We start from the raw sequence: 23,820 nt of genomic DNA, 5'->3' as shown, positions 1-23,820 counted from the left end.
GATCTTGAAAGACCAATATTAATTATTGGTTTTAGTAAAAAAAATTTACCTATTCTTTATAAAGTGATTTTATTTCTTGTTTCAACAAATTTATTCCACCAAACTTGGTATTTATGAATTAGGAATAACAAGTTCTTTTAAAATCTGCAAAAATCTACAGGGCGTCCCATTTAAATTAAGTAAGTTGTAGGTATTTCCGGTGAAACCGGAAGTAGAGTAGTAACTAAAAATATGGCATCAAATGCGAAATGTGTCATTATTATACCGCCATACAAATTTTCATGAACATCGTCTTTTTCGTTTCAAAGACATTTACTTGGTTCCATACTTTATTCCAACCCTGTATACACAAATAAATTCAGTGATTAATTATCATAATACTAATCATTGCCACTTCATTATACTGGGTTAGTAAGGAAAGTAATATACTATAACGATGGATAATTATTGTGTAGGTATCGGAAGGTTTTGTTATAAATTTATTGTGGTTACCATGTCTATCAGTTTTTAATAAAAATATGATTATTACACTCACAATTGGTTAGATTACTATTAGTGATTGGACATAAACAGAGTATTTGGAATATAGTTTTAAGTACTTAGGATCGGTATTACAGATCATAGAAATTTAATTTGTAAAATTCTGGTTGGATGAATGAAGTGGAAGGGAGTTGGTGTGTTGTGTGACAAAAAAAATTCCAGTGAATCTGAAGGGAAAGTTCTACAGAGAGTCTGTAATTTGGAATAAATTCAATATTTCAAATACTAATTGTTTTTTTGAAAAATGGTCAGACCCGTCGATTAGTATTTCAAATTGTACTTTTTGACATACAATAATAATGTATACAGGGTGTCCCAATTTAGAGGTATGACGTCATCGTTGATTTTCTTAAATGGAAACACTGTCATTTTGATAGCTATTTTGATAGGATGTGTAAAGTTATACACAACTGCAAAATATCAAATTTTTATTCTCTACCATTTATAAGATAATAAAAAATAAAAAGGTATTGTCCTTTTCATGATCATTTTTCAGTGCCTAACAAATGATAGGAAAAAGGGTAAGTCCGTGATAATACACATTTATGACATTTATTCTAACATGACATTTTAGTTAAATCTGACAGTTGTCACATTTTATTTTCAATTTGGAATAAAAACAAATCAAATGTGTTTCTTGCATTTATAAAATGGTATTTTCTTTGATTTGTATAGTCTTATAAATTATACAGATTATATTTGTAATATTATTATCTAATTAAAAAAAAAATATTTTTTTATTATGGCGCCATCTATCGACAACTAGAATAACTAGAATAAATGTTATAAAAATGTCACCGACGAAATGTAATCACCGACGTGCCTTTTTTTCTGTCACATACAATTTAATGCGTTAGAAAGAAATCGAAAAACTGTGACGCACTGAAAGATGATCATGAGAAATACTGTATGTCTGTAATTTGGAATAAATTCAATAATTATAATACAGTGGAACCTCGATTATCCGTCTCTCTATTAACCGTCACCTCTGTTAACCGTCAGGGTCCGTACATAAGTTATATTGACTACATAAGTAAAAATTTAGTCATCAATTCATTTTGCATGTATTACGTGCAGTTATGCCACCACCGCATTTTTTATGTAAATAATTTTTGTTCTTATTCACAGGGCTCTGGATTAAATTTCAATTTAAGTAGGTGATGATAAACGATACCCTGTTTTTAGAGTATCATTTTTAGAATCTCAAGCCGAAAATGAAACCGCAGGGCACAATAATTATTAGATTTGATGATTATTTTACGTCGATTAAGAAATTCAGCTGTTACAAAATGTGAAGTAACAATAAAACTATAAAACAAAGAAAGTTTTCGCAATATTTTAAATCAAATTGATTCGACTGTACTAACATTAATCCCTCTAATATTGTCAAATAAAACATACAAATAAAATTTGAGAGTTATATGTACTATGAATTTTTATTTTTTTCATTGTTCTGTTAACCGTCTTTTCGATTATCCGTCATACCCTTGGTCCGGTGGCCTGACGGATAATCGAGGTTCCACTGTACTAGTTGTTTTTTTAAAAAATGCTCAGACCCGTCAATTAGTATTTCAAATTGTCATTTTTGACATGCAATAATAATGTATACAGGGTGTCCCAATTTAGAGATATGACGTTATCGTTGATTTTCTTAAATGACAACACTGTCATTTTGATAGCTATTTTGATAGGGTGTGTAAAGTTATACCCAACTGCAAAATTTCAAATTTTTATTCCCTACCATTTACAAGATAATAAAAAATAACAAAGTTATGAAAAACAAGTAATCAAATAATAATTGAATTTAATTATTTAAAATAAGCAAATGCTCATAACGTTGCCCATTGACAATTTGACAATAATTGAGGGCCACATTATGACTATTTGCTTAATTGAAATAATTAAATTCAATTGTTATTTGATTACTTGTTTTTCATAACTTTGTTATTTTTTATTATCTTGTAAATGGTAGGGATTAAAAATTTGAAATTTTGCAGTTGTGTATTACTTTATACACCCTATCAAAATAGCTATCAAAATGACAGTGTTGCCATTTAAGAAAATCAACGATGACGTCATATCTCTAAATTGGGATACCCTGTATACATTATTATTGTATGTCAAAAAGGACAATTTGAAATACTAATCGACGGGTCTGAGCATTTTTCAAAAAAACAATTAGTATTTGAGATATTGAATTTATTCCAAATTACAGACTCTCTCTGTATAAACCAGCTATGATGAACGGAACTGAATGTTGGGTAGTTAAAAAGAAAGAGGAAGAACAATTCATATGGCGGAAATAAGAATGCTTAGATCTTAGATTGATGAGCGCAGTGTCAAAAAAGGAAAAAAATTAAGAATGAGAATATTAGGGTAAGTCTAGGGGTGGCAATAATTGATATCAAAATGAGAGAGCATAGGCTAAAGTGGTTTAGTCATGTTCAACGTCGAGACGTTAATCACCCAATAAGAAGAATAGCTGATCTGCGGATTCCTGGAAGGGGTAGGAAGGAAGTCCAATGAAGACTTGGTGGGCAGATGCTTAGGAATGCTGGGTTGGATGCTTAGGCAGAACATGTCGGTAAAGGGGATTGGTATTGGTACGACCCAAGATAGACACTTATGGAGAAATCTAATTAGGGAGACCGATCAGGCATAGAATTCGTGTAAGTTTCGAAATAATAAAACTTTCGATATATGATTACTTCTAAGTTGTTAGTTGTACTGATGCCCTGGGGTCCTATTTTCGAGTTCATTCGAGTATATTTCGCATACGAAATTAAAAGAATTTCACTCGAAATTCAGTTTCTTGTATTTTCGAATATTTCGTGTACGAATGTTTTCGTATACGATAACTCGAATGGGTATGAACTAGTGATGTAACGAATGTCGTTTTTTGAACATTCGCGAATACGAATGCGAATATCTAATAACGACATTCGCAAATGCGGATGCGAATGCGAATGTTCAGTTTTTTTAAATTTGTTCCTATTTTTGAATTTTTTTTTTAATTTATAATGAGAAGTTAATTGATATTTAATGTAAATCAATCTGAATCTTAAGCTTTATTACATTATACCAAATAATAAAACAACGTGAAGGCTGATAATCTGATTATACGATGTTAAATTACCTTTTTTTAATAAAAAAAAATGAGAAAGAATAGATTTTGATTTTATTAATCTAACGTTATTTTCAAATTATTTTTTCTCTGATATTCATATTCGCAAAACATTCGCACAAATTTTGCGAATGCGAACGCGAATGCGAATATGCAAAAAGATGCGGATATTCGCGAATGCGAATACGAATATTCGTTACATCACTAGTATGAACCATTAGAATTTGAATGCTCGTATACGAATTGTTGTCATTTCAAGGTCATTTCAGTTGTCATTGATAGTTTTAATTGTTGTTGTATACAATATTTTTACCTTGAACTTTCTTTTCAATTGCTGGTTTAAAATAATTTTTTAATAGAAAGAAAGGACATACTGTACGATAATGCATTGAATATAACCTAACCTAACTTTATGTACGTATTTTATCATTGGGTCTAACTATGGAGACCTACACAGAGGAGAGGAATCGAGATAGGACGACCTTGAAATTTTTGTACACAATTTTGCCTGTTTGCTTGGTTTCTCGCTAGGGCGGCGGTGGCGTAGAAATAGATGCTACTTTTGCATTGGAGTGAATGTGAAAATTTCGAAAATAATTAATTATTCGTAGTTAATATAAGATTATTGGTTTTGGTGGTTAATATTATTTAAATATGAGTGCCAAGAAAGCTTACACTAAAAGAACTTGCTTCGTACCGGGATTTGTATCGAGTTATCGTTCCGATAAAAAATTCAAAAGGGAACTTAACGAAGTTAATAAAGACTTTTTATAAAGATTTGTCTTTATGTTATTTATAACGTTCGTGGATTAAACCTATTCGTTTGTATGTTATTTCCTTCGGTGTAAATAAAATTTGTGCCTATTATTGGTTTTTATTTTAACCTGAAAATTATAGTGATAATAGTAGGACGATCTTGAAAGTTTTTCTGTCGAAACAATGCATTTTTTGAGACAAAATATTTCACAAAAATTAACATTAATTTTATAAAAGTCAGACTATCGTCTGCGTAGTTTATAGACATATATTTTTATTAACTAAATTTAAACATCTGATAGGTAAGCTTTCAGAATATAGATAAATGAAGTATTAAAAAAAAAGCAGTTTAAATTTTGATAAAAAGAATAATTAAAAAAAATTGATCAATAAACTTCAAATTATTTAAATAACTTTTTAAACTTTTTAAAAACAATTACGTACAGTTAAGTCAATTTTTTCAACTAACAAACTTTTTGATATCAGTTACAAATATATTAAAAAATTAATTTGCAGTTGAAATACCATTGGTATATAAATGTGGCAGTTAGATAATGTGACAAAATATTTCCGCTTCAAAATAAGCTGTCCTACATATTAAAGTAATGACAAATTTAAATTTGATGTCACATCTCCATCTACAATGGTATATAAAGAATACACTTTTTACCACACGTCGATATGTTATAAGGTTAAAATAATTTATTTTTGGCATAAAACATATTCAGCTACAATCCACCAATAAATTAATGTCTAATTACGCTAAAAACAAAAATAAAATGAGTTAAATATTAAATAAGTCCATAAGAGCTAATGTATTTGTAGCACCTATTCGAACACTTGCGCCTCTAGCGGCGATTGCTGAAAGTTGAATTAGAGGTTGAAAAGTTAGCCCACAAACGATGCATTGCGTTTCCACTCCTTCTTACAGGTCTCCATAGGTCTAACTAAGCTCTAAGCTTGACATATGACACCGTTGCCATATCCTCATTTTTTTCATACTATCACATTATATAAAGTTATTTAAAAAATAGTTTTGAAACACCCAAAAAAGTAAAGTTTTGAAAGGTAAATAGTAAAATATCAGTGTAAATTCTCAATTTTTTTATACTAGCACATTACATAAACGTGCATTTAAAAAATCGTTTTGAAACACCAAAAACGTAGTAAAATATCAGTGTAAATACTGGATACAAAAATAATAATAAACAAAATAGTGGACTTTGCAAACCGATATTACTAATATTATGCAAGCTTAAGAATCGATTACAGCTAATATTTTAGCTATTTGTTTTTAATACTGTGATTATACCATTGATTTAAGTTATACATGAACTAAACAAAAAGTATGGCAACACTGTGACTCTTCAGATGAAGGTTAAGTCCAATGTTGTTCGAATTTGCAGTGTTGCCGGTGCAAATTCTTCTCGTATACGAAATTTTTTATTCGAGTTAACTAGTATGCAAAAAAATTCGATTGAATTCGAAAATACGACCCCTGATGACATACAAATCTTTGATGGATTCGACCGTTACTTGATGGAAGTTCATTTTATCTAACAATAAAACACTGAAAACGTTTGTTTTCTATACTTCCACAAAATTTATTATAACTAAGTGACTACAGCTGTTTCGGCGAAGTGATCACTTGAGAAAGGCACTTCGCCGAAACAGCTGTAGTCACTTAGTTATAATAAATTTTGTGGAAGTATAGAAAACAAACGTTTTCAGTGTTTTATTGTTAGACATACAAATCTCATTGATGACGTGTAAAAGACACAAAAAAATGGTGATACAATACAGTTTAATCTGTATTATTTAACCAATGCGGTAATACAATTTTATGAAATATAAAAATTTTAATATATTCTCCCACTAATATTCACATTTCACTGCATTATTCATTTTATAGTAATAGTCAGTGCCGGATTTACCACTAGGCCGACTAGGCCGCGGCCTAGGGCCGCAAGCAAAAGGAGGCCGTCGCGTTTTGTAAAAAAAATTTTTGGTAAAAAAACTTTTACTAATTGAATCGAAATCAGTAACAAAATTTACAAATAAGAGAATGGCTATTCTACTAAATCCGTGGTACCTACGACATTTTACAACGTTTTGACAAGAGTAGCAAAACATTGCAAAAACTGCTACAGACTTGAATGTGACTTGCAACATACAAATCTCTAAAGCAGTATGCATTGAGTCTGAGAGACAACTTTGATTCCTATGAAAAAAGAGGATAAGAGTTGTCTAAAAATTAAACCTATATCCTTGAAATAAAAAGACGCCCGAAAAGAAAAGCTCTAACGCCCGGTTCCACCAACGAGATTTAAGTGAAAATTTGATCTTAAGAAATAATTTTTACTTAAGTCCGTTGAATTTCGTTCCACCAACTAAAAATATTTACTTAAGTCCAAATATTTTTGCTTAAACTTAAGTCCCCTACTACGACGACTTAAGCGAAAATTTTAACTTGGGAGAGTCATGTTTTGACAAAAAGTGAGGTTAAATTTCGTGTTGTTGATGTTCTGTTCTAAGTTCGAACTCGTATTTTTTCAATCCAATATATTTTTATATTATTTTTTGTAAATTCTACCGTAGTCTATAATATTATAAAGTAGTAGTATAGAATAGTGTTAATAGTTTATAGTGTATAATATAGTGTGCATATAGTATAATAGTTTAGTGTATAATATAGTGTATGTAGTAGAGGTTTTTGTGTTCCTAGTATTTTTATATTTTTTTGTTGTAAACTGCAGTGCTAGGTATAGGTTTTTGTGTATAAATAGAATATTGTGTGCGATTTTTTAAAAATGGATCTGGACGGTTTGGATGCATTTGATGAGTACAATCAGATGGAAAATCAGTTGAATCAAGTGGATGCTGAAGATTTATTTGATGAGTACAATGAAATGGAAAATCAATTGAATCAAGTAGATGAAGTGGATAACATGGTTGTTAGAATCCCGAGACAATTCAAGCGAACAAGCTATTTCGAGACATATACTGAAAAAGACTTTTTTGAAAGATTTCGATTATCGAAAAACAGTGCATTTGAAGTATTGTCTCAAATAGAAGAACATTTGCAGTTTACTAGTGCCAGGTAAGGCAAATGTAAAATTTAATAACTTTTAAGGCTTTAAAATAAAATTTTTGTTTGTTTCAGAAATAAATGTTTAAGTCCAATGAATCAATTTTTAATTTGCCTAAGAGCATATGCCACTGGAGGACACTTACTGAGCATAAGTGACATTTTTGGACCTTCGAAGTCATCTGTTTGTAGGATTGTTCAACGGGTTACCCCCTTAATAGCATCACTGAGACCTCGCTACATCCACTTGCCCAATAATATAGAGGAAGTTCGTGAGCAACAGGCTAAATGGTACGAAATGAGAGGGTTCCCAAGAGTGATTGGATGCATTGATGGCAGTCAAATAAAAATAACATCACCTGGTAAGATTGTGTATTTGGAAAGTCACTTAACTACTGCATATAACTATAATGTTGCTATTTTGTTAAAGGGGGCAATGATGCAGAGATTTACAGAAACAGAAAAGGCTACTTCAGCATCAATATTCAAGCGGTATGCTCAGCTGATGGTCTTTTCCAAAGTATAACAGCACGATGGCCTGGATCTGCCCACGACCAAACAATTCTTAATAATTCAGTTGTGAAACAAAGATTTATGAGAGGAGATTTTGCAAATGGAGTTTTATTAGGTGAGCATCTTATATTACAAAAAAAAAGCTGAAAATGCGAGCATTATCATAATGAAAACTTTGTTTATTTACGTATTTAAATTTAAATATGGAAAATTGTTATTATGAAAAGTTGTTTAGAATTAAAAACTATGTTTTAATGTGCAATTATATCATTCTAATTTAAATGTTGTGAGCTATAAAGGTATATACTTACCTCGTATAAAATTAATAAAATTTGATATTATCGTCGGCATAGAGACACAAAAATCTAACTACATTTCACATTTTGAAGTTCAATCTACGAAATTGAACTTACTTTAGTGAGTTTCGTAACTCCTCACTGGGGTTTTAGGTGTTCAGAAACAGGTGTCACTCAAAAGAAATCATTAAGGTAAGTTCAGTGGTGTAGATATCTCAAAACGAGACAAAATGTAGTTACATTTCTGTGTCACTAAGCCGACATTATGATGGTTGCAGCATAAATACCTATTAGACCACGAAGAGCTTTTTATGAAGAATAACTTTTCTTCATCAAATTAAAAATAAAAGAGATAAATGAAAATGATATTGGTATCTGTATCGATAATTTGAGAAAAATCTTCAAATATTTTTTTCCATTAGAAGGATGTAATAATTGTAATTGCATATATCAGAACATAATTTTTTATTCCAAACAACATTTCATAATAACAAATTTCAATATTGTGAAATAAATAAAGATACTTTACTCTTTCGTGAAATTACAAACTGTATTGGATTCCACTGGTGAATGATCACTGAAATTAATATTGAGTGATGTTTGTCTGTAATAAATTCAATAATCACACATTTTCCTCACCTACATGTAACTAATAATCAGTATTAAATTACAATATTTTTAGGGGATGGTGGTTACACATGCACCAACTTTTTATTAACTCCTCTCAGAGATCCACAAACAGATGCAGAAAGGAGGTATAATCAAGCTCATATAGGAACAAGGGTAAAAGTGGAACAACTGTTTGGTGTTTGGAAGCGGAGATTTCCTATTATGGCATATGGATGCCGATTAAGCATGAGAACTGTATTACCTATTATTGTTGCTACAGCTTGTCTGCATAATGTAGCAGTCAGGCAAGGCGAACCACAACCTCCAGCTAATGATGATATTGGTGAATATATTGTGATGGATGACAATAATTACATTGTGCCAGCAGGAAACCGTAATAATGATCATGTTAGACGACTTTTTATTGAAAACTATTTTGCTCCACCTTAATCATCATCATTGTCTTTGCTTATCCCTACATGCAGTTTTCTTAAACCTTTTTTCTCGAGCTTGTCTCCACTGTTCCAGTTTTTGCTCTAAGTCTCTTTCACTATTTCCTACTAACACAACATCATCAGCATACATTAAGTATCATGGAATGTTACCCTGTAGTTTTGCTGTTATCTGGTCCAAAACTAATGAGAATAAATAAGAACTAAGCACCGAGCCTTGGTGCAATCCTACTATCACGTGACATGTATCAATCTCTCCCACACCTGTCCTAACACTAATTGTTACTCCCTCATACATATCTCTCACAATCTTTATAGCCACTTTACACGATGCAAGTAATTGCGAAATTTATTGCACAAGTTCTTGCAGCAAGAACTTCTGCAATAAGCTGCAACTACTTTCTGCAATAAAGTGATTACACGGGGCAAGTAATTGCATAAACTGACATGAAATGGACAGAAACTTTGACATACCATTTTTAGGTTAAGTTGCAGCTTTTCTGTGCAATTCGCGTATGACACGATACAATTTCTATTGCTGAAAGAAATTGTGCAATTAGTTGCATCGTGTAAAGTGGGGCTATTACATATTCACCAGGGACTCCTTTGTTATTGAGTGCCCATCACAGAATCTCTCGACGTACTAATATAAATATATGCTTTCTCAAGATCAATGAATACCATATTAGCGTTTGTTTCTTTATTCCTGTATTTTTCCATCGATTGCCTTATAATGAAAATTGCATCTCTTGTTGATCTGCCCCGCATACTTTCAAACTTAGTTACTTTGAATGCTATTACGTTTGAAGATGTTTTTTTGTTATATTAATTTTTTGGTTGTATGTAAATAAATATAAAAGTTGTCTTAATCATTGTTTATTATATTTTATAAAATAATTGATTAATTCTTAAAATATTTAGAATTATTATACTTTGTATCAAATAAACCTAGTTTAAACCAAAAAACCTGGATTTTTTGGAAAAAAACCTTGGTTGAAAATCTTGATTTCAGAAAGGCAACTTTTGATTAATATTTAAACAAACTTTTACTCATGTAACTACTATTTTGCATTTGAATCAATTTGTAGATATTTTTTTATAACAAGTTTGTCCATTCATAGTCAGATGTATAATTAGTTATTAGAAAAATGTGTTGTTTTTTAACAAGAATAATTTTTAGTTAGGTACTCAAATTATCTTGAGAACGACCAATAAACGTGAAAAATTGTTAATATTTATTATATTTTAATCTCCATATTAAACTATTTATCATGGCCTATGATTTTTTTCTGAACATAGTAAAATAAAATTTAAAATTGAGTTTACTTGTTTGTTTTTTTACAAAAAGATATAGATTAAAAACAATAAAAAATCTCTGAAAAACTAAAAAAAAAATTTTGGGGGCTTGGGACAGACAAGGGTTAGGGCTAACATTTTGGGCTGAAATTTGAAATTGAGGGTTCATAGGCTACCCATCACCAGAAAACAGCCAGGGAGATCAACATTTTTAAATTTTGGTTTTTTCGGAATACCCTATTGTTTACTGTATTAGTTTTTATGTACTTTAAGGCTTTGACATCTTTGAAAATAGATTAGCTGATAAGCTGTGTAGACAAAAAAAGAGAAAAACCTAAACAAACAATTAATGGACATGGAAATAAACTAGAGAAAACACAAAGAAAATGAATGGAGGGGTTTGCTAATGGAGGCGGGTCTCAAATTGGTCTGTAGTGCCATAAGATGGATAAATAAATAAACAAGATGATCTTAACTACAATGTGTCAGCAGATAACAGAAATAATAATCTAATAATCACTTTTTATTTTAATATCTATGTACATTTTTTTTTAATTTCCCTTTCTAGAGCGTCATTCTCCAGCTCAAGTTTTCTTTTTTTTTGTAACAAAATGTCCACTTCTGCTTGTTTTTCCTTGAGCTGGAGAGCTTGGAGTTGCCCTTGAAATAATCGTTCTTGTTTCCTCATTTCCACCTTCTCCTTCAGTTCCTCAATCTGGCTACTCAGAAACTGGGCCTTCAATTCATCTAGTTTTGGTGGAACTGCGGGTTCGACATATGGTGGCGTAACCTTAGTTTGTGAATTAATTTTTTGTCGCTTTGACAAAGGCTGGTACTCGGATGAATTGTTGCTTCTGGAAGTACCTGGTTGTGAATCTGAAAAAGATACAAATATTTAATAAACCCTCTAATCATTATGACCGTCTGTAGACGGTGTCCAATTTTTTATAGTTAAATTCAGAATTGTCAATACCTGTAGCTTAAATGGCATTGTTTGTTTTTAACTCGTTCGCTGCCAGAGTGTTTTGTATGGATTTTACGTTCAGGAAATTTACGTCACCCTTATTAAGAAATTTGTGGAAATGTGTCTCTTACATGAAAATGAAAAAAAATTTCTCAGTCATATTAACCGAGCTGGCCTATGGGAAAGCTAATTTCTCAGTCATATTGATCGAGACAGCAGCGAACAAGTTAAAATGATCTTATAGGTGTACATTGATAAGCGTTTGAACATTCGTTGACATCCCGTTTAGCAAGTACAAGCAGTTACTTTGAGCCAACCGTCAAGATGGGCATATAAATTATTGTAATTTGATGAGAATTTTCATATAAGTGAAAAGTGGTTTATAACGTCTATATTTTCCTAAAAAGTTTACTGTAGGTATACCATAAATTCTATTTTTTGAATGTATTATTGATTTTCGAAAATTAAATAAGCTACTATAATTTTTACCATTATAATTGATGACCATCTACAGACAGTCATAACAGTTTAGGTACGTAAAGTTTTTTTGTAACATATTTTTTTGGAGCAAATTTATTATTCATTTACAATTAATAAACATTGTTAATCCCAAATCATGATTTCCAATGTTTATACATTGTAAATTATGATTTGGGAGTGCTCCTAGTAGCATTTAACGGGTCTTGGTTTGTTTATTTCTACTGCATCATGTAAATTTAGTATAGATAGTGGCATGGAGTATGTTTATAAAGTGTTCAAATTATTTCGTAATGAACGTGTGAGCATATATAACGTATTTATTAAAGAATACATTGAATTATTTATTGTAAATTCATGTAACTCATATTTGGTCAGAAAAACGCTTATTGCCTAATGGGCAGATTGCAGATCTCTCAAGGAGTTAATAAAAAAAATATTTGGTTAAATAAATAAATAAAAATAAATGATTTTTTCAATTATTGACAACTATTGATAGTTAGACGTTATACTATTGACAAATATCGAGTATGGCCACTATCAATAGTTCTCCACCACTACTAGTAATTTTATTGATTTTCATAACAGAGGCAACTCTCTACTTTTACAATATTTTTTTGTATGGCAAGACAAATGTGTATATTAAGCATATTTTTAGTTTAATAAATCCTTATTTCATTAGAGTGGCTTAAGTGGCCTGACATTGCAATATTTGCAGTTCTATAATGTTTAGAATGGTACTTACCGTTGCAAATCACTGTTACCTCCTTGCAATTTAAAATATTATCTGTTTTTGGTTTTATTACAGATGCAACATATCCAGAACTAATCTGTGTATATTCTGTGTTTTGATTTTCTGTCTCTGAAAAGAAGAAAATTTTAAGTAACATGAATTTTGGAATACTGAAGATAACATACCTAATATTATAGGAAGATTTTGCTCCAATAAAATTTCATCGTCAAATTCATTGTCTAAACCACTGACAGTTTTTGCATTGATTATATCGAGAACATTTTCGTCTGGCTCATTCTGTGGCTGGAATGGCCCTCCTCCTGTTCCCAATCTATTTATTTTTAGGCTCGCTGCCGCCTGCCTTTCTAGTTGCTTGATATTGGCCCAATACTTCTTTAATTGGTCCTTTGTTCTGAAGGTGTTTAAACCTTTTGAATTAAATTCAAAATGAATTTGCTCCCATGTATGTTCTTTATCTTTTGGAGATACACCATTGGTTTTTTTACTTTCAATTACTTCCCTATACTTAGATACTAAAAAGATTAGCTCTTCCTTTTCTTGGGCAGAGAAGTTTACCCTTTTGCTGGTTCTCTCCATAATCAATATACTTTTAATACTGTTACTATAACCTAACTTTTAAAAACTAATATTTACACTAGCAACTAATTAACACTAAACTATTATATTTTAAATTTAAACTCACAACTAAAATAAGAATAAACTAATTAATGACTATAAACTCTAAACTATTATATAAACATTAATATTAAATTATCAAGTAAACTAAATTCGAAACAACAAAGGACAAAGGAGCAAGCAAAAGTACAATATCATAACAAATATTGAAATGACATTGATTATAGACAGAAGACAGCATGACATGACGCAATTTTTCTTCTTTTTTGGTGTTTTCGCATTACTAACTGTCGAATTTTCTTCTTTTTTGTGTTTCTGCATTAAAAACGTGTCAATAGGTTAAGAATTTTTGACCGTTTTGAAAAGTTGGTATCTCTGATAATTTAAGTTTTTTCTTGGCTAAGTTAAGTAAAAACTTGTATGGTGGAACGCAAATTTTAACTAAGAAATTTTTTTGACTAAGCAAAACTTACGTAAGATTTTACTTAGATCACCTTGGTGGAACCGAGCGTTAATGGCAAAGAAGACTTAAAGATTAATACATTCAATGTTGTAATTGACGCTTTATTCAGAATTGAATGAAAGGTCCTAAGTCTATTTCAGTCTTAATGAAGAATTTGGATTTTTAAACAACTATACTTATCGTCAATTTCCAATGAAAAAATCAGGGTAAAAATTTCTATTTTGACTAAAAGTATCGAATCGACATATATGGTGACCTTGGAGAAGTGTGTGTACAGTTCAAAGGCTTTGTTGAAGGTATATTTGATGAAGAAAGAGAACCTCATGACAACAAGATTACCAAGCCTCCGAGAAATAGACTTTTGGAGTATCTGAAAATCATTCATGAAAAACAGTTAACAACATTATTTTCGAATATGGACACGGCTTTGCGCATTCTACTATGCATGATGACATTTAATGCATCTGGAGAAAGATCATTCAGCGTGTTGAAAAGAATCAAAAACTACTTGAGGAACTCGACTTCTGACGAAGATTCTAGATTGTCTAATTTGGCTAGTTTGGTTTCAAATGCTGAGCTTTTTCAAGCCTTAGACTTTAAAATTTGATTAAAGATTTTTCAGCCAAAAAAACTAGAAAAGTGAGTGTTTACGAAATTAGATATGATATTTATTATGAGTATGGAGTTGAGTGAGTGTCAATGTTAATCACTAATCCAACGTTATCCAAATTAAGAACATGACATTGACGTTTTTCAGTATAAAGTATAAGGGAATAATGAATAATGAATTGAACGATCTAAAAGTTTATTTGTTGTATTCTTAAATATTTTGATTTTTCAGTACCGTAGCCTGTTACTAGTACAGTTCATATTATTTTGCTTGTTCTTTTACTTATGTCTTTTGAACTCGGCTTTTTTTAGTCTTTTGTTGTCATCTGTACTTTTCCCTCCGAATGAAACAAATGGTATTTAATTTTAACAATTAACCACAATACTGATTTATAATATAATAATTTTAGCAATATTAATAATTTTACAAACAACTGCTGTTTGCTAACATTTTGAATTATGTATTTTATATCTTCTTCTTAAATTATTAAGGTGCCTTCTCCATTACTGAAGGTTGGCTATAACTACAGCAAATTGCTCTCTATCTTGTGAAATTCTTAGTATCGAATGTGTGTCCATGCCTGTCCAGTCTCTCACGTTCTTCAGCCAGGAGCATTTTCTTCTTCCTGAACCTCTTCTTCCTTCCACTTTCCTTTCCATTATGAGTCGTAAAAAGTTGTATCTTTCTCCTATGTAAATTATTTTCTAGTTAACTCGTTTTTCTGTTTTTTACAATATTTCGGAGTTCTCTCTCAGTCTCCATTCTTCTCAGTACCTCGTTGTTGGTCACGTGATCTGTCCAAGAGATCTTCAGCATCCTTCGAAAAACCAACATCTCAAAGGCTTCTATAAATATAGAATTCTTTCTATAAATTTTCTTTTTCGAAATTTCTATAAATATAGAAATTGTTAGAGCTGTTTTGTGGTTTTAGCCAAATTTGCAAACCAAGATTATTTAATTAGTGAATACATTTCAGCCTATTTATGTCCGTATTCAAATAGAACATTAAAGGCATGTCTATTCATTTATGTTATACTTTGTATTACGAATTTTAAAAAGTAAAATTAAAATAAACGTTTTAATTATTATAATTATATTATAATAATCGTGAAGTTATCGGGGGCCGCTCGGGGAAATTTGGCCTAGGGCCGCAAGTACCTTAAATCCGGCACTGGAATAGTACTTCAAAACCATGGACTCCTGGTTGTTCTCTTCTCTATCTTTGTCTATCGCTTTTTATCACTTTTTATCACTTTACAAAATGCAATTATCTATTCAGCATATTTATATTTCAGTATAGTTCATGTCTTGGATTGCCTCTAGCTAGTTGTCTTCACTTAATGTTGTAGAAAGTGTCTATTTGTTTCATGATATTATTATCCACGATTACTGGTTCGCCTCAAACAAGATTCTTTTTGATTTATTTTAAATCCTGTTAGTTTTAGATGAATGCTCGTTGATCTCTAACAAAAAATATATAATTTTTTAAATATTTCTTTTCATAATAATCCTAGAATTTATTTAGCTTTATTCGCCTGGCATAGAAACTGTATAAAATAGAGAAGGTAGAAGAGAAGTTATAATGTACCACCGAACGAACACAATATTCACATATGCTCGGATCGTCGTAGCACATCTGCTTGCCACATTTGGTCGTCAACGAGCAACATTTGAAACTTCGAGAAATTAAATATAGCCGTTTCATACCTTTTTGCCTGCTGAAAGCACTCATTGTTTTTATTCCCATGTCGCCTGTAACGTCTACCCATACAGGCTGTTATAATAATAATTGTTATTATGAGAAAAATACGGGGTGTTCTACAAAACACCGAGAGTTAATATCTTTAATGTAATTGAAGTAAACTTCTTTTTTAATTAATTTTTAGAAGCTAGTTTTGTTATGTAAATACTGTATGTAAGATATATTGTCAATAAAACTAAATAACTACTAGATGATGGTACTATTATCAGCGTCTTTAAGGGGGAAACTAATCATATTCCAGAAATATTTCAGTTCGTCTACGGACTCTAAGAAGGTACCTATTGACCCAACAAAAAATATAATAGCGAAAAAATTAATGGTCTTGTCAAAATGATAGTCTATTTCACAGTAAAATTCACACAGATAAAATAATTAGGTTTAACAAAAACTAAATATAATATAATAAAATAAATAAGTAAATCCTATCTCTCTCTCTCTCGTTCCATCCCTCCTTGTGGAGTATTGGGCGCTTATGCGTTACTTGGCCAGTGTAAGATTGCTGTCTGGCCGGGACAGCGCATCTTTTTTTGTTTTTATTCTCTGGATAAATTGTGAACTAATTCCCTCCACTCTCTTCTATCTTTTGCTCTCTTTTTGACTTCGCCCCATCTTAGTCCAATTTTTTCGTGTTCTCTCGTTGTTGTTATTTTCCAGCTGTTGTCTGGTCTGCCCCTCTTTCTTTTCCCCTCTGGTTGGTATTCAAGTGCTTGTCTTGCTATGCTGCTTTGGTCTTTCCTTAAAGTGTGGACGATCCATTTCCATTTTTTTTCCTTGACTGTAGTAGATACGTTAGTTTGCTTTGTCCTTTCCCATAGTTCTGTATTAGTTATTTTGTTTGGCCAGTATATTTTCAGGATTTTTCTTAGAGATTTGTTTACAAATGTTTGTAGTTTTTTAGTTGTATTTTCGTCCTGTTTCCATGTTTCTGCTCCATAGAGCAGTATACTTTTAATGGAACTGTTAAAGATTTTAATTTTTGTTGTTTCCGATATTTCGTTTGTTTGCCAAATTCTATTTAAAGCGTTGAATGCGTGTTGCGCCTTTGTTATTCTCGTCTGTATATCCTTTTTACATCCCCCGCCCCTTTCCATGACAGATCCCAGATATGTGAACTTGTCTACCTCTTCTACTTCTTTACCGTTTATCATTATTTTATTATTTGGATGGTTACTATTTTTTAGAAGTTTAGTTTTTTCTTTCGAAGTCCGATCGTGTCGGAGTACTGTGCCAATTTGTCAATTTTTGCTTGCATATGATTTCGGTGTTCAGTTATCAGGCAGATGTCATCTGCAAATTCGAGATCTTCTAACTGTTTGAAAAGGTTCCACCTGATGCCTGTTCGATCGTCGATTACTTTCCTCATTACCCAATCTATCATAATAAGAAATAGGGTAGGGGATAGTACACAACCCTGTTTGACTCCACTTTCTATGGATATTTCTTCGGTTACTTCACCTGAATGTTCTAGTTTGGCTTGGTATCCTTCGTAGAATAGTTTAATAAAGTTTATGATTTTTTGTGGTATCCCATATAATCTAAGATTTTCCACATCTGTGCCCTATTTACACGGTCAAAGGCCTTTTCGAAGTCGATAAAACTCACATCTATAATCTTTATTCCATTCATTTGTTTGTTCCAAGATAATTCTAAGGGTGCAAATGTGATCAATAGTGGAATGGTTGGAACGGAAGCCTGCTTGGTTGTTTCTCAGTTTTTTATCTAGTTCCGGCTTCAATCTTTCCAAAATGATTTTGGTCAGCACTTTGGATGTGGCACTTAGTAGTGTATTGCACGCCAATTGTTGCATTTGCTCAGGTCTCCTTTTTTGGGTATTTTTATAATCAATACCTCTTTCCACTCCTTTGGCAATTCTTCGTCCGTCCATATTTTATTCAAAAGTGTATGTAGCATCTCTACTGACTGCTCGGTGTCTGCTTTTATTATGTCAATGGGTATATTGTCGATTCCTGCGGCTTTGCCATTTTTTAGTAGTTTTAGGGTGTTTCCAATTTCTTCCATTGTAATTTCTCCAATATTCACTTCTAGCTCTGGTGATTCTACTTCATCTTCTATGATTTGAGTTATTTCATGCTTAGCATATATCTCTTCGAAGTATTCCTTCCATCTTTGTATTATTTCTTTCTCATTTTTTATTCTATTTCCTTGTTTATCCTTTACTTCTCGTATATTTCATTGTGCTTTTCCTGTTAAGTTTCGTATGATTGTATATTGTGTTCGTAAGTCGTTTTCTTTCGCTGCTTCTTCTGATATATTTAGCATCTCATTTATATAGTTTCTTTTATCTTTTCTGGCTTGTTTTTTTTACTTCGGCGTTTTTTGCCTTGTATTTTCTTTCAAGTGCCCTCTCCTCTTCCGATCCTTCCTTTTGTAGAATTTCTTCTTTGATTTTTTTTCTTTCTTCTATCAGTAGTAGAGTGTCTTTGGTAATCCATTTTTTATTTTGTCTTCTTTTTAATCCGATTGTTTCTTTTGCTGTATTCATCATCACTTCTTTAAAATATTTCCATGTTTCTTCGACTGACTCTCCAGTTTGTTGTGACTCTGTTCGGTTAATTGCCAGTTTCTCACTGAATTTATTTCTTATACATTCTTGTTTTAGGGCATCAACGTTGTACTTGTTCCTTCTGCTGATTTTTTGGTTTTTATCTCTGGCTAATTTCATTTTTAGTCTCGCTTTGATTAGCATGTGGTCTGATCCCACATCAGCACCTCTTAAGCTCCTGACATCTTGCAGCCAGCTTCTCCATTTATATTCATTTATTATGTGGTCTATTTGATTCTTGTATCTCCCTCCCGGTGATTTCCATGTTTCCTTATGTATCCGCTTATGTTTAAAGATGCTTCCGCCTATTAAAAGTTCATTTTGCTCACAAAATTCGATTAATCGATTTCCATTGTCGTTTCTCTCTCCGATTCCCTCCTTTCCCATCACATGTTCATGTCCTTTATTATCATTTCCTATTTTTGCATTAAAGTCTCCGATTACTATTTTTATATATCTTCTATATTTATTATTAATCCTATTAAACGTTGTTTGTAGTTGCTCGTAAAATTCTTCCTTCTCATTTTCGTCGTTTTTATTTGTGGGAGCATACATTTATTACTATTATGTTATAATATCTTGCCTTCAGTCTCGCCCAAATAATCCTTTCTGACACTGGTTCTCACTCTACTAGAGCCTTTCTCCCCTTTTGGGCTAGCAGTATTGCCACTCCCTTTTCGTGTTTGTCATTTACATCCGTGTTCCCAGAATATATCATTAGCTGTTGGTCACCTACTCGGGTTGATCCACTACCATTCCATCTTGTTTCGTTTAGTCCGACAATGTCTAATTTGTACTTATCAATCTCTTGGCTTACCTGCTCCAATTTGCCGGTTTCGTGTAGGGTTCTTACATTCCATGCACCTATAAATATGTTCTCTCTTATGTCTATTTCATGTTTATCTTTCGTTTTTGCTCTATTTCTATTTTCGTCCTTGCTCAATTCCTTTTTCTGTGCCTTGTCTGTCGTGATTTGTGCTTTTGTTTGTGTAAATCCTATAAGTACTTAATAATAAAATATATTAAAATCCTTTTAATTTTTTTTGTCAATTTAATAAAAAAATATTACTGTGGATGAACAGAGTTATTACATTTTCTTGCTAGTTTCAGATTATTATATTATTAACTGAAAACGCCCCCCACCCCGCGATTAAAAAAATACAAGCAAAAGTCCATGGTAATAGTCCAATAGCAATTAGAATCACATACATTAAGAAAACTACAACTAAGTAGTTTGGGTTTCGTTAAAAAAAAAGGTATAAAGAAATATGTAACTTATGCTGGAGTAATTATCACCCAAAATAGAACCGAAGTATGGAGCAGATGTCGAGAAAGTGTATCAAAGATGAACTTAACCATCACACCTAGGTCCAACTTAAAAATGACGGCACATAATTACAAAATTTAAAAATTAATTAACTATGAAATGTTACATTTTCAAAATAAACTGAATTAGAACGATCTACAGGTAATGGTATAGTATGATGTAACTAGACCCAAACCCAGACATCCAAAGTGAAAGTTATCCTCCAACACCAAATTGTTCTATATGGTCCACATAATGTTCAGAAAAAAAGTCACACCATTTTGAGCGTCCAGTTTGGGGGGAGATGGGGGAGAAGTCGGTAAATTAGTAGCTTTGTACGTTTTTCGTCAATATTTCTAAAACTATGCTTTAGCGTAAATAATGTTCTATACAAAAATGTTCTACATAAAATTTAAAACAAAAAAGGTCCTATACATAATTGTTATAAAATCAACGGTGTCAGAGTTACGCAGGGTGAAAAGTGGAGGTTTTTAATACTTTTTATATTTTTTGGGCAATTTATAATATTATTACTGATGCAAGAAATTTTCTTTAACAGGACTGTGTTTTGTACATAAAAAAAAGGCTAGGCCCAAAATTTCATTAAAATCCATGCAGTAGGATAGAATTCGGAGGTAATATCCTATTCTTGCTCCCACTGACTGACGTACTTGTATTAAGTTATCAATTTATCATGCAGACTGAATCACCTGATTAGTAACCCTTTTAGATAGAGACATTAGTACAGACAAAATCAGCACCGTTCCTTTGAAATGAGAAAAATATTCCTTAATCTGTTAACTAAACTTCTCTAAACACCCTAAATGTTACAAAATCAGAGAAGAGCAGTTATGGAAAGCTTATAAGTAAAAAATCAAAACTCAATAGAAGATAGTCAATTATGTATACATATTTATATATTTTTAAATTTGTAAAATAAAAATGTATACCATTTTTATTCAGTTGCAATGCGAAGGCAAAACAATCTTACTTTTCAATTAGAATACGGAGTGCAGTCCAGTCCCTTGAATCGCGATTTTCGGCTCTTATTGGAGCCTTCATCGGAAAGAACGTAGGCACTATTCTCCATATTTTAACTGATTCGTATCGAGAGGTTTTCCCACCCATTGCAACTGAAGTGATGATAGTAGGTGGCTAGCGCCATCTGGCATTTGACTTGCAAATTGTAGAAGTCTTGGAGGTGTCACCAGGAAAGTGTACCAATAAGTTTTCAATTTAAAAATCTTTTAGTAATATTTTTAATATTTTCAATATTAATAATTTACTATTAGGATTGAAATTCTATTCTCTATTCTTTGTTAGACAGCATTTTTTAGAAACAATTTTGTTCTAAAATGAGATTAAGAAAAGGTGTTTTGGTTTAGCCAATGCCATCTGTCGCCCTATTTAATGTGAAACATAAATTCTTACAGTAGTCATTAAAATTCACTTTTTAGCCTTCCTGTTAAGCCAGTGTGGTCGTGTAACTAAATAGCCTCAATATTGGCATGACTATAGCGTGTTTTTTCCTGTGTCTCTGCAAATTTTCTGATTCGTTTACTGACCATGTCAACACGTAGCTCACTATGTACGTCCCTACGTCTAGTTGGACAGATTTAGATTAACCATTTACATTTATTCGCCGTTTATTGGCCCAGTCTGTTACTTGGTTCATGGTTGACTATAGTGGTGTAGTGTATTCGTCAACTCGTTATTACTGTCGCTTAGTGACATTATAACAAGTAGATCGCAAGTGTACAATAGGTAAAGGACCGGGCCAAATATACTTCCCTGTGGTACCTTTGTCCTGTGTGTGAATTTTTTTATTATAGAATATTTTTCTTGTTTTTTTCTTTTTCTGGTGCACTGCATAATTTATAGCGCTCCGCCATTTGGCAGCCCTAACAGCATGTAAACAGAGGGGACGATATTAAAGATTGTATCGTTTACAACATATATAATCGTACTTATTTTCCTATCCTAGGCATTTTTTTTCATTTATTATTTCTCTTATTTTATCAGATTCATACATGTCAACGCTTGATGAAATATTGAAATTATACGAACAGAAAAAACAAGATTTAGGTATACCTCGTCCAATTTACTTACCGTTGCACGTCATCCGCGCCATAGCCTGTGACACGATACCAACACGAAATATTTAGGCGGTGGGTGTGTTCTTTTTTAGAATCAAAATTATTCTAAAGGGGAACACACCTACCGCCTAGATATTTCGTGTTGGTATCGTGTCACAGGCTATGGCGCGGATGACGTGCAACGGTAAGTAAATTGGACGAGGTATACATACTAATAATATGACAAATATAATACTACAACTGAACATAAAAAATGCCTACCTTTTTGCCTGCTAAAAGCCTTCATTGTTTTTATTCCCATACCGCTAGTAATGTCTCTGCACATTGACTAGATAATAAATATACGTTTAAAAATAAATATATCACTGAAATATCACACGAAATGTCATATTGCTATCAGTTTAACTGAACATTTAATGTCACTTAATTTCTTTGAAGAATATAAAAAAACTGTATGGTGTCTGCTTGAACATCCGAGGCCAGTTTTATGTCAATTTTTCTCGCTATGTCATCCAGGTTTTCCTGCAATAAAACAATTTTTGAGTTTATTTTGATATTCGATAAATTTTTGAACATAGGTGGTGGATTTTGATTTGTATTTTGATTTTGATTTGGAACACATTCTTTAATTATCTTACTTAAAACGTTAAAAAACCGTAAACTACTAAACTACTAATCTTTCGACAATATACCTACATAGTATAATTATGTAAGATTATAATTGTTAACCAAATCAATTTTTAAAGTTGATTCTGTCTGTAAGAAAGTTTTTAACATTTATTTATTTTGAGATTAACAGATTATAATCTAGAAATTAAGAAACGAATAAATACAAGACAAAAGAAAGAATTATCGTCACCTCTGCGAACCACGTGGCCAAAGAACTGTAGAATTCGCTACAGACATGTGGCCAGTCTTTTTTAATGAGAAGTTGGTAAAGAATCAAAAAGTTTTTCCAATGAGCTGTTCAAGGTATGCGCAATGTTCTTCTCCAACATCACATGTCAAAGGCATATTTTAGCGTTCTTATGCGCGAAGAATCTAAGTCTCTGCCCCGTATAGAAATATTGAGAATAGAGTGCATTCACCAATCTCATCTTGATTTTTTGAGTGATATATCTGTCTTTCTTAAAATTTCGGCGGCCCATCCCATTTTTTGCCATACCAATGCGCCTCCGAACTTCTGCTTCGCACTGGCCATAGTCAGAGACAGTTGAAGCTGTCAACTATCTGGTATTCCTGTTAGCGTTACTCCATCGTCCCATCCTTCCAAAGCAATCTTCATCACATGTTCACCATAAATATTGAATAAGTCAGGTGACAGGTAACAAAACGTATCCTTGTCTAAAGGAAAAACTACCATGAAGAAATTACTGCTGATGTAGTATTAAGCCAAAAGAGATGGCCCTGAGGAACTGTGTGACTTTTCTGAATCGATCAATAAAGATGTAGAGGGAACAAGGCACAAAGTTGATCACGATCGTCAGTTTTGTATCTGTCCCAAATGGGTCTCAATGACTTAAATCAGGGGAATCC

At 31.9% G+C, this 23,820-nt stretch overlaps 3 protein-coding genes across 5 annotated transcripts in view; 1 reads left to right on the top strand and 2 right to left on the bottom strand.

Annotated features, from left to right (window-relative positions):
• Positions 1–23,820, bottom strand: part of LOC114330372 (protein C-ets-1-like) — a 683,925-nt gene that overhangs the window by 349,232 nt on the left and 310,873 nt on the right. For 2 of the 3 annotated variants that reach the window (XM_050649793.1, XM_050649792.1), the window contains exon 2: positions 22,546–22,806. The exons of the other annotated variant lie outside the window; for it this stretch is intronic. In XM_050649793.1, the coding sequence (XP_050505750.1) occupies positions 22,546–22,609 (64 nt within the window). In that variant the 5' untranslated portion in view covers positions 22,610–22,806. The remainder of the gene's footprint in view (positions 1–22,545; positions 22,807–23,820) is intronic. 3 annotated transcript variants of the gene reach the window in all.
• LOC126884019 (putative nuclease HARBI1) lies at positions 6,725–10,652 on the top strand. Its single transcript, XM_050649795.1, has 4 exons — positions 6,725–7,520; positions 7,584–7,870; positions 7,939–8,136; positions 9,000–10,652. Exons 1-4 carry the CDS (start codon positions 7,231–7,233, stop codon positions 9,374–9,376), a joined length of 1,152 nt encoding a protein of 383 aa, XP_050505752.1. The 5' UTR covers positions 6,725–7,230; the 3' UTR covers positions 9,377–10,652.
• Positions 11,180–13,762, bottom strand: LOC126884020 (myb/SANT-like DNA-binding domain-containing protein 4). The gene is made up of 3 exons (XM_050649797.1): positions 13,034–13,762; positions 12,861–12,977; positions 11,180–11,550 (listed from the first exon to the last, which is right to left on the bottom strand). The coding sequence occupies exons 1-3, from the start codon at positions 13,443–13,445 to the stop codon at positions 11,210–11,212; spliced, it is 870 nt and encodes a 289-aa protein (XP_050505754.1). The 5' UTR covers positions 13,446–13,762; the 3' UTR covers positions 11,180–11,209.

This window comes from Diabrotica virgifera, chromosome 4, assembly GCF_917563875.1.
Source record: "Diabrotica virgifera virgifera chromosome 4, PGI_DIABVI_V3a".
Classification (NCBI taxonomy): domain Eukaryota; kingdom Metazoa; phylum Arthropoda; class Insecta; order Coleoptera; family Chrysomelidae; genus Diabrotica; species Diabrotica virgifera.
Note: the sequence above shows the minus strand (reverse complement) of the source record. Positions and strands in the feature narration are given on the sequence as shown.